The 26,265-nt window shown below is 60.5% G+C and overlaps 1 protein-coding gene across 8 annotated transcripts in view; it reads left to right on the plus strand.

The window, feature by feature from the left end:
• Positions 1–26,265, plus strand: part of EEFSEC (eukaryotic elongation factor, selenocysteine-tRNA specific) — a 195,495-nt gene that overhangs the window by 101,354 nt on the left and 67,876 nt on the right. For all 8 annotated transcript variants that reach the window (XR_009542668.1, XR_009542669.1, XR_009542671.1 and 5 more), the window contains exon 5: positions 20,419–21,075. Coding sequence is in view for 2 of the 8 variants with exons in the window: in XM_060161003.1 (XP_060016986.1) it covers positions 20,419–21,075 (657 nt within the window). In the remaining 6 variants the exon portion in view is untranslated. The remainder of the gene's footprint in view (positions 1–20,418; positions 21,076–26,265) is intronic.

A 26,265-nucleotide genomic window follows, 5' to 3' on the forward strand; every position in this document is an offset into this window, starting at 1 on the left:
TGCAGAAAAGGCGAGATCCAGCCCAGAGACACGGATTTGCACAGCGCAGGGTGGGCAGGCGGGTCCTCGTAGGGAAGAGCCCAGGGTGCGGGTCCTAAGGCTGGGTCAATCAGAGGAGGGGTGGGGCAGCGTGACGGAGAAACCTCGGGGCAGGAAGTCAAGGGCCAAGACCCTCCTGGCGGAGAGGGCTCAGCACCCGGGGGACAGGGAGGGGGGCTGCCGTTTGCTGAGAGCTTGCTGGGTCCCCCGCAGGCGACACACGTGCCCAGGCACCTTCCCCAGTTTTCAGACGGGGAACAGGTACAAAGAAGAGCCTCAGGACCAGGATCACACAACTAGTAAGTGGCAGAACCAGGATTCAGATCTGGACTTTTAGCTGCCAGAGACCATCGGTCTGTCCACAGATCCTTGTGGTTTTGGATGTGAAGGTAGAGATCTATGGCTGAGGCTGAGCGGCAAGGTCAGCGCCGCCTGAGGGCGCCCTTCCAGCCAGCCCAGCGCGCCCCGGAGGGGCAGAAACGCGTCCCAGAGGTGCCGGCGTGTGCACCGGGCCGCTCCCCTGTCCTGGCTCTGCTGGCCAGCTGGGCTTGGCCTGCTGGGAGGCTGGGTGCCACATTCTGGGATCTTATTCAAATGCCACCTTTTCCTACTTGAACATCCACTGACCCATTTAAAATAGACACATTTCGGGAAGGAAAGTGAAAAGCAACACAAAGGAGCAGTTGTTTTCCAACCACGTCCACCTTGTGCAGCTTAATGAAGTCGTAACGGGACCAAAGGCAGAGCTCGGTATCTGAGCTTTCCAGGAGGAGAAGCAGCTTGTCACCGTTATCACCTGGATGCCCTTTGGCCACAGTGTTCTCAGACCATATGAGGCATAGCCGAGAACAGCCCTGTGGCGTGGTGTCTGATGAGCCTCTCGGCAAGGTTAGGGAACAAGGACCTACCGGAGTTGTGTGTATAATTAAAGCCGGGGAGAAAGTCGCAGGATTTCCCGTGTTTTCTCTTCTTTCCCCTGGCAAGTAAGGGGCCGTGTAGAACCATTTCCTGCCGCCCCCTGGCTCTGAAGCCCCGGGCTGAGCGGGAGGCTGCTGCACCTAGCACGACCCCTGGGGCCCTGGCCTCCACCCTGCCCTGTGCTCTGCTCCCTGGGGGCTTAGGTGGGGAGCCGGGCCCGGAGGGCAGTGGGCCCACGGGAGTAGGAGTGCAGCGTCTTCCCGCTGAGCACGCCCTTCTCTCCTGGTGTCTTTCACAGAGGTTGCGTTACTCTACTCGTTCTGCTTCTTTTCCTGAAGATGTGCCGTGGGTGGTGCCCCCTGTGCCTCGCCCTGTCCGGGCAGCAGTGCCCCTGGCCTGGGCTGCCCGCAGTGCGGCAGGGGCCGGGGGAGGTCTCGTGAAAGCAACCCTCTTTGTGGACAAAAGCCCACTCAGTAAAGCTTAAAAATGTTTAAAGGTGTCTGGTAAGGAAACCAACTACATACACAACAATGTGAACTAACTGGAAACACACCTGAACAAAGATTATTTATAACGCAGAAGATATCCCTTTAAGAAAATTTTAAAAATTAAAAATTGGATTCAGATCAAAATCGCATAAGAGGATGGTGATGTGTTTTAGAAAAGGATTAACTATGCAATTCCTTTTAATTGCATGGTTCCTTCATTCACTGAAAATGTAGTTTTTTACAGAAATTTGGTCTCTGCAGTTTTCAAAAGCGGGCAGCATTTGGCACGTAGGGAGTACAATGGGTTCTCCCTCTGCGGTGCCCAGGGTTCCCTCTCTGGGCGCCCCCAGCCTCGTTGCAGCCCCTCTCCTGCAGAGCGGGAGTCTGGAGGGTGGTCAGCAAAGAGTGAGCTTGGGAAAAGGCTGGGAACCGGGGCTTCTTCGGGGAGGGGGGTAGTTTAGCTCAGAGCCGTGTTCCCATGACCTTCAGGACACATGGCCTCAGGTGTGCGGCTGGCAGCCCCTGGGGGGTCGGGGGGTCCAGCAGCCCCCTCCCCCAGCTTGGGCAGCTCTCTTCCTGTGTGACCTTGGTGGGTGTCCCCTGCTGGGCCTCTCTCCCCTTGGACAGGGTTCTGAGAAGGTGCTGGTCCCAGCCCTTGAGTGCAGCTGCTCTTCTGTGTCGGGTGCTCTTTCCATCCCCAGCCCTTGGAGACACTCTTTGAAATCCTTCAAACTCCAGTTGGTGCGTCCGGCGAGGAGCCCGGCGAGGCCCAAGTCAGAGCCAGTTCTCCTGCTTGGCTCTGCTTCTTGCCCAGAGGCCCCTGCCCGCTCCGTCTTGGAGTCCCAGCCCCAAGCACGGTGCCCGGGGACACCATCGCACTCGTGCATGGCCGTCGGCCCCCAAGGGGAGCACGGCAGGTGCAGAGAGCTTCCACCTCGGAGGGTCGGTCCTGGCGGTCAGGAGGCCTGTGTCAGGAAGATTCTGAGACAGAACTTTCAGAAGATGGAAGGAGGCCTGCTCCCCAGCAGGTGTGGGGCTAAGCATTTTCTGCCCATCTTTCCTTCTGATTTAACCCCAGGCAGCCCTGTAGAGCAGTGCCGTTATAAAGCTTTTCCCTCTGGGAGGACAGAACCAAAGTGCGGAGGAGTGAGTCTTAACGCTGAGCTGCAGTGGGCTCGGACGGGCAGGGCCCTGGCGGCGCGCCTTCTTGGGCCAGGCTCTGTTCTCTGGGGTTTGGCCCTGTCCACCTGCCAGCCTCGGACACACGCATAGGCGGGGGAGGGGGTCCTGCCGCCCGTGTGTCCCCAGGCTGCCCGGTACAGGGAAGCCTTTGTTTGGTTGAGCACCCACCGGGAGAATGGCGGTGTTAGGAGAGGGTCGGCCCGCACCCTCCAAGGAAGGACGGGGCGTCCTTGCTTGTTGAAAACTGGAATGCCGGCTAATGAGGAGCAGTTGAGAGACAGCTGGGCCACCATCCCTGGGGCAGAGCTCGCTGCGGTCCCCACTTCTCGAGGTGCAGCCGTGGCTGGGCGGGAGGCTGCGGCTCCCAGCCTTCTGGTCACAGGACGCAGCAAGAGCTCTGGGCCAAGGGGGTTTGGGGGGGGTGGTTCTCTTCCCTTTCCTTCTCTTCTCTCCTAACCATTTAGCTGTAAAGAACACTCAGACAGTTTTCCTGCTCACCATGTTTGCTAGGGAATTCTAACCCCTTCTGCAAAGAGGGAGTTCCCCGGGAAGGTGGCCTGGTCTGGGGTGAGCATTAGTTTGGACTGGGGCGGCTCTTGGTTGAAATCGGGCTTGGTCGAGTCACGTGGCCTCGTGGGTCTCGTCCCCATGTCTGTGCATCACTTCCCCGTCACGGCGTTGCTACAGGATGACCGAACTGATGAGGGACCTGGTGCGTCGTAGATTCTGGGTAAAATGCTACCGCCTCCCAGCTGTGGGACTTGGGGGGGGGTACTTACATCAGTGGGACTCGTTTTCCTCAGCTGGGAAGTGCGGTGATGGTGGCAGCCGCCCCACGCTGTGGGGATGCGTGGGTGCCCGTGGGGCGCCCTGCACAGAGCGGGCCGTGGTCCCTGCTATTACCTGCACCCTGTGCCAGGGCCTGCTTGTCGGTGCGTCCCTGCTATTACCTGTGCCCTGCGCCGGGGCCTGCCAGTCGGGACAGCGCTTACGCTGGCTGCCATCCTGGGGGTGGACGCTCACCCTGAATACGTTCAGGACACGGCCTGTGCTCGGGGCCGTGGGGCTGGCAGGTCATAGGGAGCAGAGCCGGGCCACGGGCCAAGCTCAGGCTGCTGCAGCCTCTGCTCTGTGCGTCCAGAGGGCAGGACGTTCTCCCGAGGGCAGCGGGGCCGCGGGCCTCACTTGACAGAGGTCCTCCTTGGCCCGAGGTCCCCGCGGTCCTGCCGGCGGGAGGGCGCAGCTCCCCCTCTGGAAGCTGGGCACTCACCTGGGGCTGCAGTGCCACCCCAGCCCGCCTGTGCCTCCGGCCCGAGGCCCAGCCCTCTCCTGCACCACCCGGGCCTCGGGATTGGAGGCCCTGACTTGGACACACTTCTTTGGAATCTTTTCTTCTTCTCTGTTGGTGACATCTTTTTTTCTGATTATAAAAGCAGTGTCTACCTAGTGGGAAAAATACAGAAAAGTATAAAGGGAAAAATTGACCATAATTCTGTCAATCACTTTTATATGAATTCCCTTTAATTCACTTAATTATATGCTGTATATCTGTGTATAGTGGAGATCACCTATTTAATTTTTACTTAATATCGCGTCACTCGTTCTGATGCCTTTAGCGTCGCTGTTTCCCAAGTATGTCCTCGTATCTTTGGAAGTGCTTGGTTAGTTGCTCTTGTGTTGTTTCATAACATTATCTTTACGTTAAATGCTTTCCTTCTTAAATTTTTCTAAAGTAATTTCCATTAGGCGAGTGGTCCAGGAAGTACACCTTTACTGTAGCACCTCACGCATGGCCAGGAAGGGTACAGCCCTTCTGATCACCCTCAACTCTAGTCTCTGTCACAGGGGTATTGCCACTTGTTTGTGGATCTGTTCTTTGAAGAGTGATATTTACTTATTGCTTTATTCGATTATAATAGAAATGCATACTTGTGAAAAATTAATACACTGTCACCTAAAGCTGAAAGTTAAAGCTGCCTAAAATTCCGCTCTCCAGAAAGAACCAGTGTTAAGAGCATGTGCACATCCTTTTTGACGTACACACACGCACACACGGGCACGCATGTACACACGCGCGTGCTCAGGAATAAAAGCACGGTGGGTTCCCCGATGGACCTGTTTGCTGTGTCAGTGTCTCCTCTTGACGTGCAGTGGTTCTGGTCCACAGGAGGGGGACGTCACACTACCTGCCGTCCCCCGGGCCTGACCCTTGGACTGTCCCACGTGTCTGGCCGTGGGGAGGTGGCTGCACGGCTTCTCCCTGAGCGCCTTTTCAGGGCTGCTTCCAGCTTTCTGGATGGCTGTTGACATGGCTGGTTTTCCTGTGTGCGGTGTCACGTGGTCCTGGCGGTCAGGGGGTGAGGGACGCGGGGGCTGAGGAGCGAGCCCTGGGCCTGCGCGGAGGCTGGGTGCAGAGGAGCAGGGCGGGGAGCCGGGGCTGGGCCCGGTGCCGCCAGCCTCCGTGAACCGGCCGGCCCTCCCTCGGCGCCCTCGGTGCCGTCATTTTCCCTCCATGACATTCGACAGCGGGGAGCTGGGTCGTTTGTTTCATCTCTTCTTAAGGAAAAGTTAAATTTATAATCGCAGCCCTGACCTCCCTTGTAACTCATGTGCTCGTCCTGTTAACTGGTTTAATATACGGCACCACTATTTCATTAAACAACATACAGGAATAATTAGTTCAGCAACGATGCCTAAGAACAAAAGCCCTTGATTTAGTTTAACTTTATACGTTGCTCTCTTTTGATGTGTAGGGACACATCTGGGGTCTTAAAGAAAGCAGAAAGAAAAATAGAAGACGTCTAGTCAGGCTGGGGGTTAGGGTTTTCCGAGCGCAGCAAGTAACCCTTTGGTCCCAGGCCCCACCGGCACCGCTCAAGCCCTGCACACACGGCCTGGGGTCCTCGTGCTCCCAGCCTGGTGGCCCATGCTTTCCCTCCACCCAGGCTTCCCCGAGTCTAGACCCTCCTTTTGTTCTTTCATTCACTCCGCAGACCCCGCGGCCTGCTGTGTGCAGCCGCGTCTCAGGCGCTCTGGGCGCAGTGGGTGAGCAAGGCTACGGCTGGGTCCGTCTTGCCCTGGGTCTTTTCTCCCATCAGCCTTTCCTCCACCCAGGCTGCCCCAGGGGCCTTGCTGACGGCGCGGTCAGCACCCGTCGCCCCCTTGGCAGCATCTCACGGCCCCTCTGGCCGGCAGGCGGAGGCTCCAGCCCTGGCCCGACCTCTGGGCCCTGCACCGCCGGCTCTGGCCTCGGCTGCAGTCCCTGGTGCCCACAGGCTCCTCCCCGCCCTGCGTGCGTCCTCCTGGGCCTCCGGGCCTTTGCCCCTCTCCTGCCTGAGCTGCTCTCACCTCCTCGAGGCCCCACGCAAACGTCACCTCCCGTCTGGGTTCCCGCCCCAGCCGAGTCCCTGCCAAGTGGGAGCCGTGGCTGCTTCCTCAAGCCCCGCCCTCCTCGCCTCCCTGCGGCGCCCTTGCCACCTGGCGCACAGGAGGGGGCGGACTGTCCAGCGGCTGGAAGCTCTGGGGGTGGGGCTGGAGCTTGTGTCCGATGCATCCTGGTCTCCTCAGACCCCGCAGAGTGCAGGGCACGCAGGAGGGTCTGGCCTGGTGCGCCGTCCTGGCCCAGCCCCATCTGTGTGTCGGAGAGCCTCAGGTTCCTCGGCAGTACGGGACCGTGTGAGCCAAGGGCTGCTGGGAGGCCTCGTCTGACGCCAGTTATAATGGGTGCTCCAGCAGTGGTAGCGCTGTCCTTGCAAAGGGGTTTTGGACCAAATTCACACAGATTTTGTTCCAGCTGGTTTTTTAGAGCCTCCAGGGCAGATTAAGTGACTCTATCTCTGGCTTTTGGTTTCTAGGGAACCAGGTTTGTGACGGGCAGACAGGTGCCCCACATTTGCAGGCCGCCAGCAGGGTCCCTGAGCCACCCGTCACAGCACCCTTCATCCCCGCCGTCCACTCCGTCTCCTGCTCCCCTTGCCCTGTCACCCAGGACAGCAGAAGGGTGCTCGCTTCTACGAGCAAGACCTGGCTAGAGTGTCAGGATCTCCCCTGGCCTCCCCACAGACAGTTAGTAAGCCCAGCTGGAAGGTTGCCAGGCTGCACCAGGATTGCCCCAAGCGGAGTCGCTCCCACTCTGCAGGTCTGTGTCGCCCCTTGGCCGGCATCACTGCCCCGTCAAGCCATCCTGGTCCTTGCCTGTGGAGCTGCAGACCCCTCCCGTGTCCCGCCCTGTAGGCACCTTGCCTACCCGGCTCCAGATTCTCACATGGGCCTGGGAGGGAGGCAGTATTTGTCCCCACTTTCCAGATGAAGCCGCTGAGGCCCAGAGAGGTGAAATGACACGCCCCAGCTCTAGACCCTGGCCAGGGTGTGAGCCTAGGTCTGTCAGCTCCTGAAGCCCTTGCTCCTTTGCCTGCTCAGAAACTCCTCAGCCATCCAAAAGAGAGGCCTCTGGGCATTGGCACACCTTTCCCACCCGGAAACATGCTTCCGTCTTCAGCGCCGTTGGGACTGCTGCACCGCGTGTTTCCCAGGGTCCTGACCGCCCCGCGACCCCTCGCCCCCTTTTCTCTTGCTCCTGACCCTCCAGGCAGAGGTACCAGGCCAGCGGGAAGGAGCAACTCCCCCGCCTGGCTCCCTCTCCGGGGACAGCAGGCTTCAGGGGGCTCTCCTGTAATCTCTCTATCCACACAGCCCTCATTTTAATTTGCAAAATTGAACCCAGGTCGAGAGCAGTAAAGCCAGAGGACGGTAAATATTCATGCCTCAGTGAGCGAGGGTGGCTCCATTACCGTCGCGAGATTGGGAGAATTACCTTGAGGATTATGTATATTCATGGGCCGATTTTTATTTGCGATATAACATGACTCACGTTGGCCTGTGTGTTACCCGTTCTACCCCAAACAGACTTTGCACGAAGCTTATGCCCTTAAGCTTCTGAAAGTCATCTCAAGTGGATTTCCCTCTGCTTCTGCTTCCTAGGAGACCGGTAGGAATAGTAATCACTGCAGCACCCAACCAGGGCCTGCGCGTGCGTTCTTCTCTCTCCGCTTTACTAGACGTGGTGTTATTCTTGTGTCCAGGATACAGATGAGGGGACTGGACCTGCAGGTCACGCCCTGTTCTGCTCGCACGGCGGTCCTCCCCCCGGGCTGCAGGACCAGGTCTTGCCTGCGCCGTGTGCCCAAGCTGAGAAGGTGCTCAGAGGCGACCGCCACGGGAGGCCTGTGGACGGCAGCCTGCTCCGCGGGGCATTCAGCCGTGCCGCCGCGGCGGCTCAGGCAGCACCCACGGTGCCTGGCGGCCCGGATCGGGCACGGATTGATCTGACCGAGGCGGGTCTGGCTGCTGCAGCCACGGGGCTGCTGTTTCTGTTCCAGGCGGCTCAGCTCACAGGAGCCGGGCCTCGGAGCTCAGCAGGTTCGGCAAGCTGCTGCCCGCAGGCTGTTTTTCTACGTGAAGCTGTATGTCCGCAGCTTCTTTCATGCCACGACAGCAAAGCTGAGTAGCTGGCAACAGAGGCTGTAGGGCCTGCAGAGCCTGAAGCAGTTGCTGTCTGGCCTTTTACAGAAAAGTTTGCAACCCCTCGTCCCTCACCTTTGGGGAAGCTGGGCCTTCAAGCCTCTTCTCACGCCGGGCACTGGCTGGGTGCCCGCACTCCTCATAATCTCATTGTCGCGGTAACCCTGATGGGGCCAGGATGCGCGTCTCCTTTCTGTTGATGATGAAATAGTAACAGTAATCGTGTTGATCGCTAATCTTTATTGAACAGTTTCTAGCGTTTTGATGCCATGCAAACTGTTCCACACAGATTACCCAGCGTAATCCTCGCAACTGCCTGGTGAGGCAGGGGCGTTTTCCATTTGAGGAAAGAGAGAGAGGTTAAGGCCCTTGCCCAGGGTCGCAGGATAACTCGAGGGATTTGAACCAGGAAGTCTGACTCCAGGACCTGCTTTGTAACCGCTGCGCCACACAGAGGCGCGCCCCCTTGCCCTCAGTCACACGTTCGTTCAGCGGTTTTTGCCACCGAGGATGTACCAGGTCCCCTCCCCTGGGGGCAGGATACAAAGAATCAAGAGCTGCGTGTTCTCAGAGGGCCCTGGCCCAGAGCTCCCCCGGCAGGGTCTGCATCCCGGCCCCACCACTGCTGAGCTGGGTGACCTTGGGCCCCAGTCAGGTCCCCTGGACAGCGCGGGTCACAGTAGGACGGACCCTCAGGGGCGCTGCGGGGATTGAGCTGGCTGATGTACGTGAGCCTGTTGGAACACTGCCCGGGGTGTACAGTAGGTGCTCCCTGCGTGTCAGCGCTGGGGGGCGGGGCGTGGAGGTGATGGTGGTGACGGTGGCGGAGTAGGCACAAGAGGCCCTGGGAGCCTGGGCAGTCTTGGAAGGCGGCCCAGGGCAGTGGAGCCTCAGCTGAGGCTGCGGAGTCAGCGGGCAGAGCAGTGGGGGTCCTGAGGACACGAAGAGGGGGCCGCTCGTCAGTTGCACGTGGCAGGTCCCCAGTCGCCTGAATGGCTTGGCTTGGTGGACGGCCCACTGGTTAGCACGTTAGAGTGTCTGCAAGACCACAGGCTCTTGAGACAGAGCGCAGTGGCCAAGCTGCGGGGCAGAGACTGGAGTGGACCTCAGCGGTCGGTTTGGAGCCAGGGCAGGCGGTGCTGGGCCGCGGGGTCGGAGGGGGGCTTGGGTCTGGAGCGGGCAGAGTGGGGCTTGGACCCCGCTTCCGCCCTGCCTCCACCTCCGCTTGTCCGTTGCCTGTCCACAGCTGTCCTTACAGCTGTCGCCTTGACGGGAAGCTCCATCTGACTCTCCACCCACGCTGGGGCCGCTTATTTCCTTCACTTTTTCACATTCGAAGTTCTTGCTTACGTGTCTAAAGTCATTTTCATTAATCTCAACTACAACTCCTGAACTTTTCAGATAGTATTAATATTGACATCTCAACCTACTTTCTGGGCCAGAGCTTATAAATTCCTCACAGCTTTTGGGGAAGAGCTCCTCTCAGCCCCACACAGCAGGTAGATATGTTGGTGGCCCACACGCAGGAATAATTCATATTTGAGAAATCTCTCCAGATTTCCAGGAAGACGTTAGTCACCCCGAGCTTTGCCTGTACCTTTGGAAAGATCTCTGGGGTGTGGAAGGCCAATCTTCTGGCCGAGGCCGAGTCGCCTTTGAGCACCTCTGGTCACCTGGCTCCTCGGAGCTCTCCCCTGCAGGTGGCTTCTCCAGGGCCGAGCTCAGCAGAGCCACAGGGCCTTCTCTGTGCCGCAGCCCAGCCTGTCTGCTTTGCTGGCTCTGGCTGGGGTTACGTGTGGCTGGGGACTTTAGAGCTTGGCCTGGGCGTGGGAAGCAGGAATGAGCGCCCCTGACCTTTGTTACCGACCTGCAGCGCTGGAACCAGTGCGCCTGCTGGGTGCAGTTTTCTGCGGCAGGGGTTCAGGGTGAATGCCACCTCGCGCCAGGGACTGGCAGCCCAGGGCCAGCAGGTCAGTTTCCTGCAGTGTCAGTTTTCCAAAGGGCAGTTAATTCCAAACCTGATTTTTATTTTCAAACAAACATGGATCTGTTGTGGTGTAGAACACGAAGATTTCCGTGAATCTTAAAACTTGGGACGTGGAAGAAATTCTGTGCTCCCGGCAGGCAGCATCCTGCACCTGCTCTCCTCCGCCATCAGGAAAGGCGGGAGCACTTCCTGACGTCTTTCGGGACAGCTGGGCTCCGGGACCAGTTGGAAAATGCAGGTTTCCTGTAGGTGTTTGGGCTCCTTCCTGCACTGTGACACCAGGAGCTTTCCCTGAAGGAAGGCCCGAGGAAGGGGGAGAGGGACCCAGAAGGAGAAGTTGCTCTTTCATTTCTGACACTCTCCTGGTCTCATTTGCATGGCATTGTCCTTAAACCCAGTTCAGATGTCACCTCCTCTCCTGGCCCCCTGACCCCTCTCTCACGGCATAACAGCTGTCCTAAGGGGCACTTATATCTGCCCCACATGCTCCCAGGGTCAAGTGTAAGGCCTGCCTCGGAGCAGGTGCTACAAGAATGTGTTGAGTTAAACCCAGTTGAGGGAATGTGGGTGATGACTTTGAAAACGGGACTTGACGAATGCCCACGTGCGAGGTGAACAGGAAGGCACGTGGCCTGGCGCGCTTGTGGGAGCAGAGGGTGGAGGGTGCCGGGCCCAGGTGAGCGCTGGGAGAGCCCTGCACTGACGCGGGAGGAGGCTGGGCCGGGCGCCAGAGGGATGACGCTGGACCCCTGGAGCCCCATGGGCTGAAGACCGGCGGCGTCTCGCCCGGGCTCTGTACAAGGCGGGTGGCCCGGCAGAAACATGGGGAAGGGGCCCTCTTGGGGAATCTGAGCGAGAAGTGAGGCCCAGTGGACGGGAAGATGCTCTGGGATTTGCCACTGACGGGCTGCAAGCCCTTGAAGGATGAGGATGGAGCCAGGGGCTGAGCTTGGGCCGCTGCGCCCCCCCCGAGGACCTGCGCTCCCCGGACCTCCGCAGATGTGGACACAGGCTGCTTACATTGCCACGACATCTGGGCCAGGGGTATGAGCCGCTCTACTGGTGACAACACTGAGGCTCAGAAACACTTACAGAACTCACCCCCAGCTCAGCGCGCGAGCAGAGGCGGCGCCCACCCAGGAGCGGGGCCCGGGGGGCGCGGCGGGGACGGGCCGAGGAGCCCAGCCCTTGGGACCTCGGGCCCCTTCTGTCCACCTGGGATCCAGGCCGCCCGGTTGGTTCTCCGAGGCCCAGGTGTGGCCGTGTTTGCTGCTCCGGCCACAGCTTCTCCGGGCTCAGCCCCGGGACAGAGCTGGCCCCCTTGGCGCACCTCCCAAGGATTCCTTACCCCCCAAAAAGCCCAAGAATGTCGTTAAAAACAATTAAAGCCCCAGTCGTATGGAGAACAGAAGAATCAGGCATTGGTGTAATTCAATTTAAAGTTTTATGGGATGACAAATGCGTGGAGGGCGGCTGGGGGAGGAACGTAAAGCTTCCTGGCAGGCCCCTTGTCACTTTTACGGTTTTTCATTGTTGCAGGACTGGGTGGTTAATAACCAGGGTTAGTTTGTGAGGTCGCGGTGGAGGGGTGGGGCCTTCGCTGGGCCGAGTGGTAGAAACTGAATCCGTCCCCTTCCTCCCCGGGTGCCCACCACATGGTAGGTATCGAGAGGGGGGCCGGCGGTGAGCAGAATGACCCAGCCTGCCCACGGGCCGCCGTCCGCCTGGCGCGGGAGCCCCCCAGAAGGGAGCCAGACGCGCGGGCACGTGGTGGGAATGACGATGAGGCCGTGAGGAGCACTGTCGGGGCTCCGGGACCCTGGGCAGGGACCTGGACTGGTGTGGGGCGTGACTGGGGAGGTGGGCAAGGTGCACGCTGGGCCCAGGGGTGACTGACCACTGGAAACGCAGCCTGGCCGGGCGCTTGGGGCAGGGCGGGCCTCCCGGAGAAGACAGACACGCAGCCAGGCAGAGCCCCACGCCATCTCTGACCCTGGAGCTCGGTCTATGGGTCCCCAGGCTTCTGAAGACCCTCCTCCTTCTCTTAGGGGGTGTTTCTCATTTCTACGCAGGGACCCCAGAGAGGAAGGTCTTCTCGGCTCTCCTCCTCCCCAGGGAGTAGTTGGCTTTAGTTAGGCCCCAATGGGATGTTTGCGTGGAACAGAGCCCACCTCTGAGCAGCCAGCACCGTCCCCCAAGACAAGGCCGGGCGGGAGGAGAGTGGCCCGTGCTGCTAGGGCCCAGTTCCTGGCCCTGGTGCCCAGGGGGCAGTGGGCCCAGGAGCAGAGCCAGGACCGAGAGGGGCCTGGCCCGACCTCGTGCGGTGTGTCACCCTCCGGGAGCACGCCCTGGAGGCCGCTGGGCCTGGCAGGGTCACGGTGCAGAGGGGCTTTCACCACTCCGCCTTGGGGTGAAGTGGCGGCAGCAGGACCCCGAGGAGCTGCCGTCCTGGTGATCTGACGGCTGGGCAGCAGTTAAGGGGCCTGCAGTGCCGGGGCCGGAGCCGGTGCCGTCCGAGAGGAGGCCTCTCCCAGCACCGCTGGAAGGCTGTGAGCTGGCAGCTGGGAAGCCCTAGTGAGACTGAAGCTGTGCTCTGCACACCACAGTTTTCTGTCCCGACACCTGCTCGGGGACGCTCCGTGTGCGCGTGTGGGCTGACGCTACAGAAATGGCCACCGCGGCAGCGTTCACAGCGGCCCACGTGTCCATCAGTAAGGGCACAGATAAATAAAAGGTGGCGTTTTCATGTAAAGAAGTACTATGCAGCAGCCAGAAAGAGTGACCTGGGTAGATTGTACGAACGGGTAGCTCAGTGTCTACGTAAATATACAGACGAATATACAGAGATAGATCTATGTACAGATATGTCTCCCGATATGAACAGATGTCAAAACCACGGTACAGAGGAAGAAGACGAGTATTTGAATTAAACAGTAATAGGGCGCCGTTGTATAAAATAACGATCGGTCCTATCCAGGGTGCACACGTGGCTGTAAATGTGTCCAGTGGGACACATGAGGACACAATGAAGGTGATTACTCCAGGTGAGGTGAGGCCGGGGACAGGCCTGGGGCCTTCAACTGGACATCAAGACAAAGTACAAGTGACAGGCTCACAGAGGTCCATTCCAGTGGTGGGAACACAGGTAGTTACTACATCACTTGACTCCCTGTACCTTTCTGAATGGTTGTCATATCTCTAAAAAAATAAGCGGGTGGGAACCGAGTCCCCAGGGCCCATCTGCTCCCCACTCCTGCCGCCTCCACAGCTCACGCCGCTTCCTCCCCGAGCAGCATCCCGAGTTTGGCTTTTTTGTGCAAGATGCAATTAACGCATTAGGCGGGGGACGTCTTATCTGTGGCCGGCCCAGCTCAAAGAAGAGGGAGAAATGAGAGCAGCCAAATTGAAGTCTTATTAAACCAAATTGGTTGGGTCTGATGGAGCCAAACCTAGACGGGTCTTTAAAAGCTGATTTCATTTTTCCCTCCGGTCTGAACCTCTTTGAATTGAAGTAACTGATCCTGGTGTAAGCTTATTAGTGTCAACCTCGTGTGTTTCTTTTCCTCTCCAATTTACATTTTATTAAGTAATGATGAAGTTGCAAGGCCTCGACCCTCGCCTTTGGCACAGCCAGGAGCTTCCAGGCTCAATAATGGAACGAAAACGGATAATGGGGTCCAATCTCATTACAGCCAGTACCATTATTACAGAAATCTCTGCACATCAGAAAGACTGCTAAGCCCCCTTCTTTCTAGCATCTGTTGATGCTGGAGGATGTCCGGGGTCCCCAGACCTGCTGTTCCTTTGCAGGAGGCTGCAGTGGTGTTGGCCCATCCATTTCTTACCCTACAGAAGGAACGCTGCCAGAGAGCCCGCTCGTGGGGTGAACTGTACCGTGCACTCCGTGGTGGGGTCGATGCGTGTGATATGGTGTAAGAATAGGGGCTTTCAGGATGGGCAGATCCAGATGCGGTGGGCACGTGCCTTGCCCTCTGGGCCTCAGTTCCCTGGCCTGTAAACCGCGGTCACTGTTACCACCTGGACAGTTGTTGGGCGAACGGTAAGGACCAGCTTAGCACTTGGTGGGCATTCGGCAGATGTGTGTCTCCTCTGCCTTCTGTGTTGGCCGATGGTGAAATCGTGAGGTCTCCGTCCCGTGGCTGGGTCCCCGCTCTTGCACGCACACTGCTCTGGAGAGCCGAGACGGACGCCTGGTGAACCCCACCTCGGGTCACTTCTAGGCCGCTGTTCATTGGCCTCGGAAAGAGCCCCGGTCATCGTGAGCCCAGCGTCCTGCCAAGCGCTCCAGGTGCTGGAAACCACAGTGCAGGTGCTCGGAAGACACGTGTCAGGCCTGGGGGCACATGGGGCATTTGTTTGCTCTCCCACCTGGTCAGTCACAGACCTCCACGGAGGGCCTGTCCTGTGCTGGGGCCCTGCCACCCAGAGACAGGCGCCAAGGGTGGCCAGAGGGGGCGGAGCAGCTGAGAAATCAGGTCTGAAATTGTCCACTGCGCCTGGCCAGGGCAGGAGAGAGGGGCTGGGCGCCCTGCCTCTGCCCTCCCGGCTCCCTCCCTGGAACCGCCTTTCTGGGTTTGCGCCTGGGGGTGAGGTGGGGGTGGGGGTGGGGGGGGCGGCATCCACCCCCGCGGCCCCTGGCTCCGCCCAGCTCTGCAGGGTGGTGCGCTTTCTGCTCGGGTGGTCGGGAGACAGGCCGGGATGTCAGGCCTGCCCCGCGGTCCCAGCACTTACTGTCCCAAGTCTCAGCCTGTTTGCTCTGTGACCTTGGAGACATCGAAAACCTTTCTTCATCCATAAAATTGAATGTGAAAATATTGACCTACCTCGTTGCGTTTTTATGAAGAATAACCGGCCCAGACGATGGTCAAACTCTTTGTGAATCAGAAAGGGCTGAACTGCTTAGCAAGCGCGAACTGGAGTTTGAAACATTGCTTGCCTGATATATTCCTGCCTCCCTCCTCCTCGGGCCCAGCCTCCCTCCCCAGAAGTGCCTGGTGCCGGGGAGACGGGAAGAGGCCCTGCAGGCAGCCAGCCCTCGTGGGAGCCGAGCTCAGGGGGGCCGGCCTGCTGATCCCAAGCAGAAGGCCTTCCTGTCCCACTCGACGGCATCCCTCCCCCCGCCCCCCGCCTTCTCTGTTGTCACTGTTGGCGAGCCTCAGCCCTGCTTCTCCCCTGCTTGGAAGGCTTCGCACCCTGGGGGAGGTCTGGAACCTCTAACTGCCCATCCAGCCTCGGGGCCGGTCTTGCCCCCCCCCGCGCAGGTGTGGAGCTCCACGGGCCTTTGCGGATGTGTAGGGCCCAGGCCAGGACTGGAGCTCCCTGGGGCAGGGACGGTGCTGCATCTGTTTACACCACACATGTGTGGTGAGGTCTCCTATCTGTCAGGCGCTGTGCTGGGCACTAGAGATGTGAATGGGAAAAACAAAATAAAAACAAAGCCCCTGCCTCGTGGAGGCCACATCCCATACGGGAGAGAGAGTCAGTGAGCAGATAACGTAATATGTCGGGGGTGGAGAGCACTGTGAATAAAAGGGAACAAGCAAAAGAAGACAGAGGAATGGGGGCGGTGGTCCTGTCTCTTACTGGGTTGCAGGGTGGTGGGGGGGGGTCAAGGATGGATAAACATTTGAGCAGAGACAGGAAGGAAATGAGGGAATGAGAATTGTGGCTCTCTGGGGGAAGAGCATCCTGGTCAGAGGCCCTGGCAAGTGCAAAGGCCGTGGGGTAGGAACCTGGCGTGTCTGGGGAGCAGGAAGGGTCATGTGACTGACATGACGTGGGTGGGGGCGGAGCAGTCGTAGCAAATAAAACCAGGGCAACAGCAGGGGCCGACTGTGAGGCCCAGTCGGAGTGCGGACGTGGGCTTTTACAGAGCGAGCTGGAAGGCAGGGAGGGTGCGGGGCACGACGACCCTCACAGTCAGGGGGGCCGGTGGGGGGGGGCGGGGGGCGCAGCGGAGGGGCCCGGTGCTGGGCCTGTGTGGGAGGTAGAGCCTCCTGGGTCTCCTGATGACGGGCACGGCGACGAGGGTCACGCAGGATCAGGGAACACGGGAGTGGTGCTTCCGAGGAGGACGGGCTGCAGGGCAGTCCAGGAGGAACTTAGCGCGTGTCTCCTCCGCGCAGCCTGCCCTCCCCTCGTGTGTCTCCCGACGCCTCCTGCCCTCTGAGCTCTCGGCTGCCCTCAGGCTGGATGCTGGACGTGCCCGTTACCCCGGCCTCCGCCGCCCATTCTGCTGCTGCTGCAGAAAGAACCCGAGTATCCTCCTTGCTGGCTTCCCGCCTTCCTTTCCTGTTCTCTGCCCCCCCGCCCCCACGCCACGCAGCCAAGTGGCCATCGGAGTGCGTCCTCCCTCTGCTCAGCCCCGGGCCACCACCGCCGGGATGTCTGTTGTCCTCATGGGGCAGGCGCTGGCCCCACTCCCCTGGCCACCTCTTTTCCTGCCCGCCTTGGGGCCTCGGGCCCGCTCCGCTCTTCCTCTGCCTGGAGCCCCTGCGGGTGGTCCCTTCTCCTCTATCTGGTCTCAGCTTCAGTGCCACCTCCTCAGGGAAGCCCTCCCTGACCACCCAGGAGTCATTAGGTCCCCAGTTAGTCCCCCTCACAGCACCTCCCAGTGGTCTTAGGATTCTGCCTTTATTAGCTGATGGTTTAATTAACATCCCCTCACCTGCAAGCGGTCAGTTCTGTAAGATCAAAACTGTGTCCGCCGCCCCTGGGCCGTTCCAGGGCCTCGGCCGGAGCTTGAGGGAAACTGGGTGACACGTGGTGAGTGGGCGTGTGGGTGGCGCCTCGGCCCCTCCACGTGGGTCTTAGTGAGGATTTGGTGAGGGAGTTGAGCAGGAGTGTCTCTCGAAGTTGCCTAGAAAATGACAGGAAAGCCTGTTTTTCCTGCCCTTAAGCTGGTGAAGCTATCCACATCTCCTCGTTAGTGTCCTCAGTGGGATCTTGTGTTCCTGACGTGGATCCGGGGCAGCTTGGCGGCCGACGGCGTGGTGCCCCGCTGCCCGTCCCCATCGATCTGTTTCCCAGTTTCCTGTCTGGGCCCTAAAATCTTGATTTGCACAGTTATTTGTCTTGCTGCTCTTCACGGCGCCCTCTTAGGGCATCTGTATTATTTCAGTCCTAAGAACATGAGCCCCGTGGGGAAGAGAACATGCTTTGAAGAGCGCCTGCTTGACCCTGGGCCTGGGGGGCCGGGGGGACCATCAGGTGGCACGAGGCCCTGACCACCCTCAGGGGAGGCTCGTGAACACGCGGCCCCGCTCAGGCCCCTGCGGGTCTGGACTCCGAGCTCGTGCTCTGCCAGCTGCGCTCTCACCATGAGGGGCGCGTCTCTTCTCCCTCCTGAGGGGCTGCCACGGGCCGGCTCTGTCAGCAGCCCTCCGTGCCAGGCGCTGGGGGTGCAGCAGCAGGTGGAGCCTGGCCCTGCCTTCAGGGTCTAGGAGGAGAGACAGACACATTCGATGGACAGAAATGGAGAAGTCAGTGCCGAACGGTGGAGAAGACGTGTATCCACTGGGTGGACACATCCACTGGGTGGACGTGCACTGGTGCTCGGTTTACCTGGCGGAGGCAAGCGCTCACTCTCCTGTGACCCAGCAGCTCTCGTCCAGGCCTGGGTCCTGCAGCCTTGTCCCCACACCTGCACCCTCAGGACTCCTGCATAGGAGGGGACCCGTCACACCACACCCAGCAGAAATCTGGAGACGACCCAGGGGCTCGTGGCTGGGAGACTGGACAGGGGCCTGTGTGCACCGTGAGATGCACGGTGTCACGACAGGTGAGCTGCAGGTGCAGGCAGCACGGGCACCAACTCTCAAGTTCAGAATCTCACAAAACAAAGCAAGTTATTGATTAGACACATGTACTACATACGTGGTAAATCTCTACACAATTATAGACACGTATCAATAAAAAGAAAAGACATGTTACACGCCAAATTCAAGAGAGCAGTTCCCTCCGGCTGGGGGGCAGGCAGGAGAGCTGGCTGGGGGAGGAGCACGTGGCGAGACAGACGCTGATGGTAATGTTTTGGTTTGTATTGTAATTTAAGTTAGTAAATGCACGGAGGCAGGGACTGACAGAGCTGTCAGCCAGCAGTGACCACAGAGAAAGTCAGGTTCAGAGTCAGCCGAGGAGAACAACCAGCTCTGTCCAGAGTGGGCAGGGAGGAGGTGCCTTGGGAGCTGGGGTTTAGGGATGGATGGGAATTTGCCAGGTGGGGGTAGTCCCAGGGAGAGGAGCCTCAGGGGCAAAGCTCAGAGGCGTGTCTGCGGGGGGGGGAAAAACGTCAAGCCTCCGGACTTAAGCGTTGCGAAGAGCTGTCCAGTGGGCCGTGGGGCGGGAGGTTCCAGGGAAGGCCGCTCGCGCTCGCGGGGGAGCCAGGCCAGCAGGAGTCCTGGTGGGGCAGCAGAGGGGGTGCCCTGGGTGGTGGCACCGATCCCCTGTGGAATTTCAGTTGGTCAAAGGGGCTTCCTCATCACGACAGTTCCACCCACAAGGTTTGAAAGTCACGCTGTAGGAGATGGGAACCCTGGTAGAGGCTGGTGCCGAGGAATTACTTCATCAGACGTGTTAGGGAGCTGGCCTGGAGGGGCTCCGGGGTTGAGGGCCAGGGGACAGCTCCCGGCTCGGGGGGAGGAGGCATGGCTGGGTCCTGCCTCGCTGGGCAGACGCTTAGTGTAAGATCATATTCTCCGGTTACTCTGAGGTGCATTCCTGAAAAGCTTAGTTTCCCGTTGCCCCTGCGGACCGTTTCAGAGATGTTTTATGTTTCTCTTTGATTGATCTTGCCTGTGGCTTTTGACACTGTGCTTCTCACTTTCTCTGCCCCCTGACCTCCTGGTCAGGTCGTTAATGGTCTTTAAACAAACACGTAAGTATCAGGCTCTCCAGGAAAGGACTGGGCTCCTGCGGCTCATGTCAGCACAGCACCCCCTTTATGGGGAGAGAACGGGGGCTCCGCACGCCCGACCTCGTAGGCGGGGTGCTCGCGACCTGAAGGTCAGAGCTGTCTTTGGTGTGATGATTTTTGACGGCAGGTTTTCGGAAATCGATTTCACGTTTCTCTGCTGCGCTAACCAGGGGTCCCAGCACAGATTTGATCTTATCACTGCGACGTGGATCTTGGCGTAGACGTTTGTTCATTTTGTGAACGTTTGTTGGGGCCTTTTCTGTGTCTGTTCCTGATTTAGCAACCGTGGGTGCAGAAATGTGCTGGTGTGCCGGTCGGTGCGATGGTTTGGAAACAGATCGGGCGCTCCTTTGCCATCGCTCCTGGTGACGTCCGGCCTGCTCCCCCGACTGCAGGGCCTCCCCCCACCCCCGCCTTTGCACCTGCGGGTCCCCCCATTTAGAGTGGACTTTCTCTGGCCTCCGCACAGCTGGTTCTTACGTTGGGGTCTCGACTCAGACATGGGCTCCGCAGAGATCTCCCTGGCCTCTGACGGCAAAGAGCCCGACTCTCCCCACCCCCGGGCCGCCTCCAGCGTCGCCATGTGTCGTTTCCTCTGGAGCGTCTCATAAACAGTATACAGATTATGGTGGTATTACTTACATGTATCTATACACAAAAATGTTATGTGTCAGTTTTATTTATATTAATATAAATTTTGTTAATATTAATATATTTGTAATGTTGTTGCTGTTTCTGGACGCTAAGCTCTTTAAAAACGTAGCTGGCTCTGTCCCGCTCCCGGAACAGTGCCTGCCACACAGCAGCCCCAGGGGACCATGTGTCTGGTCAATGAAGAGCCACTCTGCCCTGGAGAAGCCCGCTGGCTGGCAGCGGGCAGGTCCAGAGCAGGCAGTGACCGCACAGCAGGCGGTGTGGGCCAGGAGGGGCTGGGGCAGCACGGAGGAGAGGCAGCAAGTCCTGCCCACGGGGGTCTGGGCAGACTTTCCAGAGCAGGGGTGTTTGTCCTGGGCTTTCCAGGCAGCCGGGCATGGCTTGGCAGGCGCGGGGCTGGCAGGGAAGCAAACCTAAACAGAGGGCTGGGGAAGAAAGCGTGGGATGGGGCCTGGGGGTGGAGCAGCAGAGGGGACCCCGGTGGTGCTGGATGGGCTGCAGTGACCGCTGCCTGCGTCCCGGCCTGGGTGCCCTGTGAGCCTGGCGCCGCGTTTGCAGGGTGGAGCCTGCTCCGTGCAAGGGGCGTGCGACCGGGTGCCGGTGAGTGTTGGTAGCGCCGGGACGGGGGCTTCTCCAGCTGGGGCCCCCCAGCCTTGAGGCTCGGCCTCAGCGCTCCCTCTCTTACTCCCGACCAGGTGGTGAGGAAGGTGAAGTCCATGCAGATGTTCCACACACCCGTCACCTCTGCTGTGCAGGGGGACCGGCTGGGCATCTGTGTCACCCAGTTCGACCCCAAGCTGCTGGAGCGTGGCCTGGTGTGCGCCCCCGAGTCTCTGCACACGGTCCATGCAGCCCTCGTGTCCGTGGAGAAGATCCCGTATTTCCGGGGATCCCTGCAGACCAAGGCCAAGTTCCACATCACCGTGGGCCACGAGACGGTCATGGGCCGGGTGATGTTCTTCAGCCCTGCCCCCGACGGCTTCGACCACGAGCCCGTGCTGGACTCCTTCGACTTCTCCCAGGAGTACCTCTTCCAGGAGCAGTACCTGTGCCCGGGCTCAGTGCCGGCCGAGACGGACGGTGGGGAGGCCGACAGGAGGGCGGGCCAGGCCTCCGAAGGCCGCTGCCCCCGGCAGCAGTGGGCCCTCGTGGAGTTCGAGAAGCCCGTCACCTGCCCGCGGCTGTGCCTGGTGATTGGCTCCAGGCTGGACGCGGACATCCACGCCAACACGTGCCGGCTGGCCTTCCACGGCGTCCTGCTGCACGGGCTGGAAGATAAGAACTACGCCGAGAGCGCCCTGCCCAGGCTGCGAGTGTACAAGCTAAAGCACAAGCACGGCATCGTGGAGCGGGTAAGCAGCCTCCCCTCCCTCCCGCCCACCGCCCTGCCTGGTCTGACAGCCAGGAAGGCCTTGGAGACCTGGCTCCGGCGCCTGTGGTCTCCAGACAGGGAGCAGGCGGGAGTGGCCTGCGTCCTCTCCGCCAGGTAGAGCCAGGCTGACACGCAGGCGGGGCCCATGAACCCGCCTGGCCCGCCTGGTCAGTGCAGGTGGTTCCTTGGGCGCCCCCCGACCCCCTCATCTGTGCCTGCGGCCCTGCATAGGAGCCCATGCCTACCAGGCCACAGGTGAACGGGTGGACGAACACGCAGGCCTCACTGTGTCCCTGTGGCGCACGCTCGTGGGGGTCAGGCATGGCAGTGGTGGTCCTGGGACTCGACCGGGTTCCGCTGACTCAGGGCAGCAGTGCTGAGACCCCAGTGTCGGGGAGCTCAGGTTCGTGTGGGGTCTGCACGGAGGCTCCCAGCAGCCCCTGTGGTTCTGATCCTCGTGCAGCAGAGGAGGGTCACCTCTCCTGGTCCAGCCCTGAGTCAGTGCGGGCGCCGGGTGACAGGAGGAGGCGTCCAGGGCCTGACGGTGGGTGTGCCGGGTTTTCCATCGCTCACGCCCTCTGGTGTCGCCCCTCCCCTGGGCCCCCGGGTGTTCCCCTCCCACCCTACCCCTCCCTTCTCAGGATCCTCCCTGGCTGCTCAGGCCCTGCGCCCCTTCCTCTGCAGCCCCATGGGGAGATGAGAAGACGCCCTTCCTTACCCACTCGCAGGTCCAGATGCAGGATCCTCAGCCCCGTGGGCTTGGGCATAGCCCTGCGGCCCAGCCAGCAGAGCCAGGGCTCCTGTGTTGCCTCATGCACACCCTGGAGCTGGTGCACACGGCTGCCCTCCGCTAAGTTGCTCACTCTGTGGGCCCCTGTTTTTTCTCATTTGTAAAAATCACATGGACGTGGGACTTCCCTGGTGGCTCAGTGGTTAAGAATCCGCCTGCCAGTGCAGGGGACACGGGTCCGAGTCCTGGTCTGGGAAGATCCCACACGCCGCAGAGCGACTAAGCCCACGAGCCACGACTACTGAACCCACGTGCCGCAACTACTGAGCCCGCGAGCCACAACTACTGAAGCCCGCGCGCCTAGAGCCCATGCCCCGCAACAAGAGAAGCCACGACAATGAGAAGCCCGCGCACCGCAACAAAGAGTAGCCCCCGCTCGCCACAACTAGAGAAAGCCTGCGCTCAGCAACGAAGACCCAACACAAACAAAAATCAATCATTCAATCACATGGACGGAGGTGGGCAAATGAGGGCGCATACCTGGGATAGTAAATGCCCTGCACCGCCCCACGCCTCCGACTGCTGCCACAGCCCGGGCCCAGCAGCCCCACCCGCCCCCTGGCCACGGCAGCTTGCGTAGTTCCACCCACATCACTAGAAAACAAAGGTGTTGCACCAACTCCCACTCACTCACCTCTCCAGGCCACCGGGATGAAGACAGCACTGCACCCTCACGTGCATGGTGGGCCCAAGGCGTGGTGGGCACAGGCAGGCCGGCGGGCTGGGCGGGGGCTGCCAGGGGACCCAGGCGGGGGCGAGCAGAGGACTGGGCATGGCAGGTCTCCCGCCGAGGCCACAGGGACCCAGTGTGCCTGGGCTCCAGGCCCGCTGGACGGGCCCCTGCAGGCCAGGCGTTGGGTGAGTCTCTTCCCCTCAGTTTCCTTGCTGGAAAAATGGGGGCCGTGCTCCCCACCTCTCAGGGCGGTAGAAGGAGGGGAGGCCGCTGTGTGTGAAGTGCTAGCGCAGAGCGCCGGGCTCGGTGCTGTTCACTTGGACTTCCCTCGCAGCGCGGCAGCCCGGGCTACCAGACGGCTGCACCTTTCTCTCCCCCGTGGTGGGGTCAGGCCGGGCGTGCCGGCCACCCTGGGCCTGGCATCCACTGGCGCCGGACAGGGAAGGCCTGAGGGCATGGCCAGAGGAGCCTGTGGCCTCTGCCCAACCAAGGGTAAACACGCAGACGCCACCAGGAGCGCTGGCCGGCTTTGAAGTCTGAAGCGGCACTGCCTGCCGGCTCCCAGCTCTCCCCGCTCCACTGCTGATGGCTTGTTAGACGTGCCCGGGGCACCAGGTGTGGGCCGGCCTGCGACTGCCTCTGGTCAGCACGGGTTCCTCGCCATCCGGCAGGCTAGGCCCCCCAACTCCTGGAGGAAGCGATGCTGCGGTCCAGCCAGCCGCTCGGCCAGCTCTGCTGCCCCTTGCCCCCCACTCCGCTCCCAGGCTGCTCAAGGAACAGAGGTTCTTCCTGCAGCAGAGGCTGAGCGGGCCCTCGCCTGGGGAAATCCGATGGCTGCCCACGTGTGCTGGCCCAAACCCAGGCCTCTCTCCTGCCGTCCAAACAGCGTCTGATAGCCAAGACTCTCCCTCAGCTGCCGAAATGCTTATTGGCCCCCCTTTGAAAACTGCCTTTTTGTTGCTGTATAGATGCAGGGTCAAGGCAGCTGGACACGGTGGAAAGAGCTGGCTCTGGATCTGATGTACTGAGCAGGTGCTGCTGCCTCGGCCCGGCCGCAGACCAGTCACACCCCTCCCCCACCCCCGGAACCCATCGCTTCTTTAACGGAGTTGGTGGGGAGCTGACGCGACCACGCGTGCGAGGGCCTGGCGTGAAGCGAGCGCCCAGCAAAGAGTTAGCCTCCCTTTCTCTCCAGGAGAACGCAGCTGCCTCTGGGGACGGTGCCTTTGTACCTCCTCGTCAGCACCGGCAGGGACTCTGCCTGCGTTGGTGCCTGGTGACGGGAACAGAAAGAGGGAGGGAGGCTCCGCGCGTCGGGGTCGTGGGCCGCCAGGCTCGTCACTGCCAGGCCGGGTGCCCGTTCGGTGCTGGGCAGGCCCAGTTTTGAGGAAGACGGCCTGGTCGGCCTGGGAGCGGGCGTGGCACAGTCCCCCTCGGGTGACGCCCAGAGCCTGGCCGCCCGAGGCCTCCCCGCCTGGGCCTGTGGAACTCGCTTGACCAAGTGAAACAACTTGAAGGCTAATGTCCGTTCCTGGGTTTGCCCCAGGAGATTACAAGGGGTCGATCGTTGCCCCCCAGTGTACTTGGGCATCAGACACGCCTCGCCCTGCGCTGGGGGAGGAAGAGATGCAGTCTTGGCCCCTGGTTTCTGAGGCCGGGCATCGTCGTCCAGGGACCCGGGAGTTGTCGTTCCCGGTGACTCCGAGGGCCCATTCGCGGCACAGGTCTCCCCCGCTCCCGTCCTCCGAGGGTTGGCTGACTCGCTCTCGAGGTTCTGGGTGGGCTAGAGGAGCCCCCGCCGCAGGTACTGCTTCTGTCATTCTCCCAGCTTCATATTCTGGTCATCGAGGTTCTGGCCGCTGGGCAGTTGTCCTGCTACCAGGTCTCAGGTGTTCTTGCCAGCACCAACACCCTTCACCCTAGCAACAGCCTTTTCCAGAGGAAGGAACTGAGGTTCAGAGAAGCCCCATGCCCCAGACTGCAGAGCTGGAGGAGATGGACCAGGGCCCCAGCCTTGCCAGCCCTCTCTGCTCGGGGCTCCGCTTCACGGCCAGCCGCCCCTGTCTCCTTGCTGCCGCTTCTCCAGTCTGAATTAGAATAGTCGCTCCAGAACTTGGGCAGTTCCCAAGCCTCATCACGGCAGCCGGCCCTGAGAGAGACACACACGTGTAATGACATAATTACGTGCGCCGCCAGCCAAGTCCCCGCTCAGAGGCCGGGGACGGAGGGGACTCGCCTGGTGTGGAGGTGAGGGCCCGGGCTCTGTGAGCGGCAGTGACTGCTCTTGGGGAGCTCGGCCTCCAGCCACCAAAGGCCAAGAGACGAAGCGGATAGCTCACGCAGACGGTGCACGTTTCCCTGGGAGCTGTGGCTGTAACCGTGTGGCGGCTCAGCGTCGCTCCCGGGGAGCTGCCGCCCGCAGGTTCCACGCACGTTGCCTTTGGCTCCTCGTCACGGCGGTGGGTTCAGAAGGAAAAGCCTCTGGCTAGTCTCAGAAGGTCTTCCCTGGTTGGATGTGCTGGTGTGTCTGATCTCTGAGGTCCCTGCCTCGGCTGGAAGCGTCATCTGGAGAGGAGCTCAGCCCTCAGGGGCACGCACGTTCCAGAGACGGAGGGGCTGAGGTTCACCATTTCCCGCAGCCCGGACAGATGCCGCCTCTGGTCTTCCTGCAGCACTGCAGAGGCCTCCCCTCTGACCAGCGTCATGAAATGAGGGCTCCTGCCGCAGCCGTTTGCTGAGCCCCTCTCACGGCCCCACCCCCTGTAACTACTGGAGGGGTGTGTTCCGGGGGCGCAGAAATGTGCACCTGCCACTCCCGCCAGTCCGGAACGCTCCTGCGGGGACATTGCAAAGGCCTGGCCGGCTGGGGTTTGAGTTTCCACTGTGCCCCTGGCTCTGGCATTCGCGACCCGCTCAGATCTCATCCCTGAGCGCAGCTCTGACCTCTGCAAAGTGGCCGTGGAAATCCCTTGCAGACAAGGGCTCTGCGAGGGCTCAGTGTGACCCACTGGTGCCTCAGTCCGCACAGGCTGGGGTCTCCGAGGGGCTGGGGGTTGGGGGTCTCCGAGGGCTCTCCTCCCAGCGACAGGCAGTCTCAGCGGCCAGGCTGACCTCGGGACCCAGCCTCTGGCTGTGGGGAACGTGGAATGCCTGGTTCAGAACCATTGGGTCGGTTCAGCCAAAGTCCTGGCACCTGCCGGACCAGGCTGGGCTCCTGACGAGGCTGGGACAGAGTTCCACGTGCAGGCCGTCCTGGGGGCGGTGGGTACGGATGGGGATCCTGCGAAAGCGATGGGGCCACCCTGCACCATTGGGGCTGGTGACGTCTGCTCGCCTCGACTCCCCTGTGCTGAGGTCGGAGGAGCTGCCTCCGCTCAGTTCACCCTGCGGCCTTGCCGGATGCCCTGCAGCGGCAGCGGGGACGCCCGCAGACGGTGCGGTGCGGAGGGCCGAGCCGGGTCCGGCCACGAGGGGAGCCCTGTGAGTCTGGAGGACAAGGAGGAGGTCTCGTGTGGGGACGAGACTGAATTACAAAGGGCTGTGCAAGTGGGAACGATGATTCTTATCATTGCCCGTATCCGATTCATCCATCACTGGGGAGAGGAGGAATGCACGTACCTTTCATCTAGCGCTATGAATCAAACAGGATAGGATATGTTTTTCCAAAACGTTTTGAGGGTAAATGGGACAGTTTCTGCTTTTCAAAA

Source organism: Lagenorhynchus albirostris, chromosome 10 (genome assembly GCF_949774975.1).
Source record: "Lagenorhynchus albirostris chromosome 10, mLagAlb1.1, whole genome shotgun sequence".
Lineage (NCBI taxonomy): Eukaryota > Metazoa > Chordata > Mammalia > Artiodactyla > Delphinidae > Lagenorhynchus > Lagenorhynchus albirostris.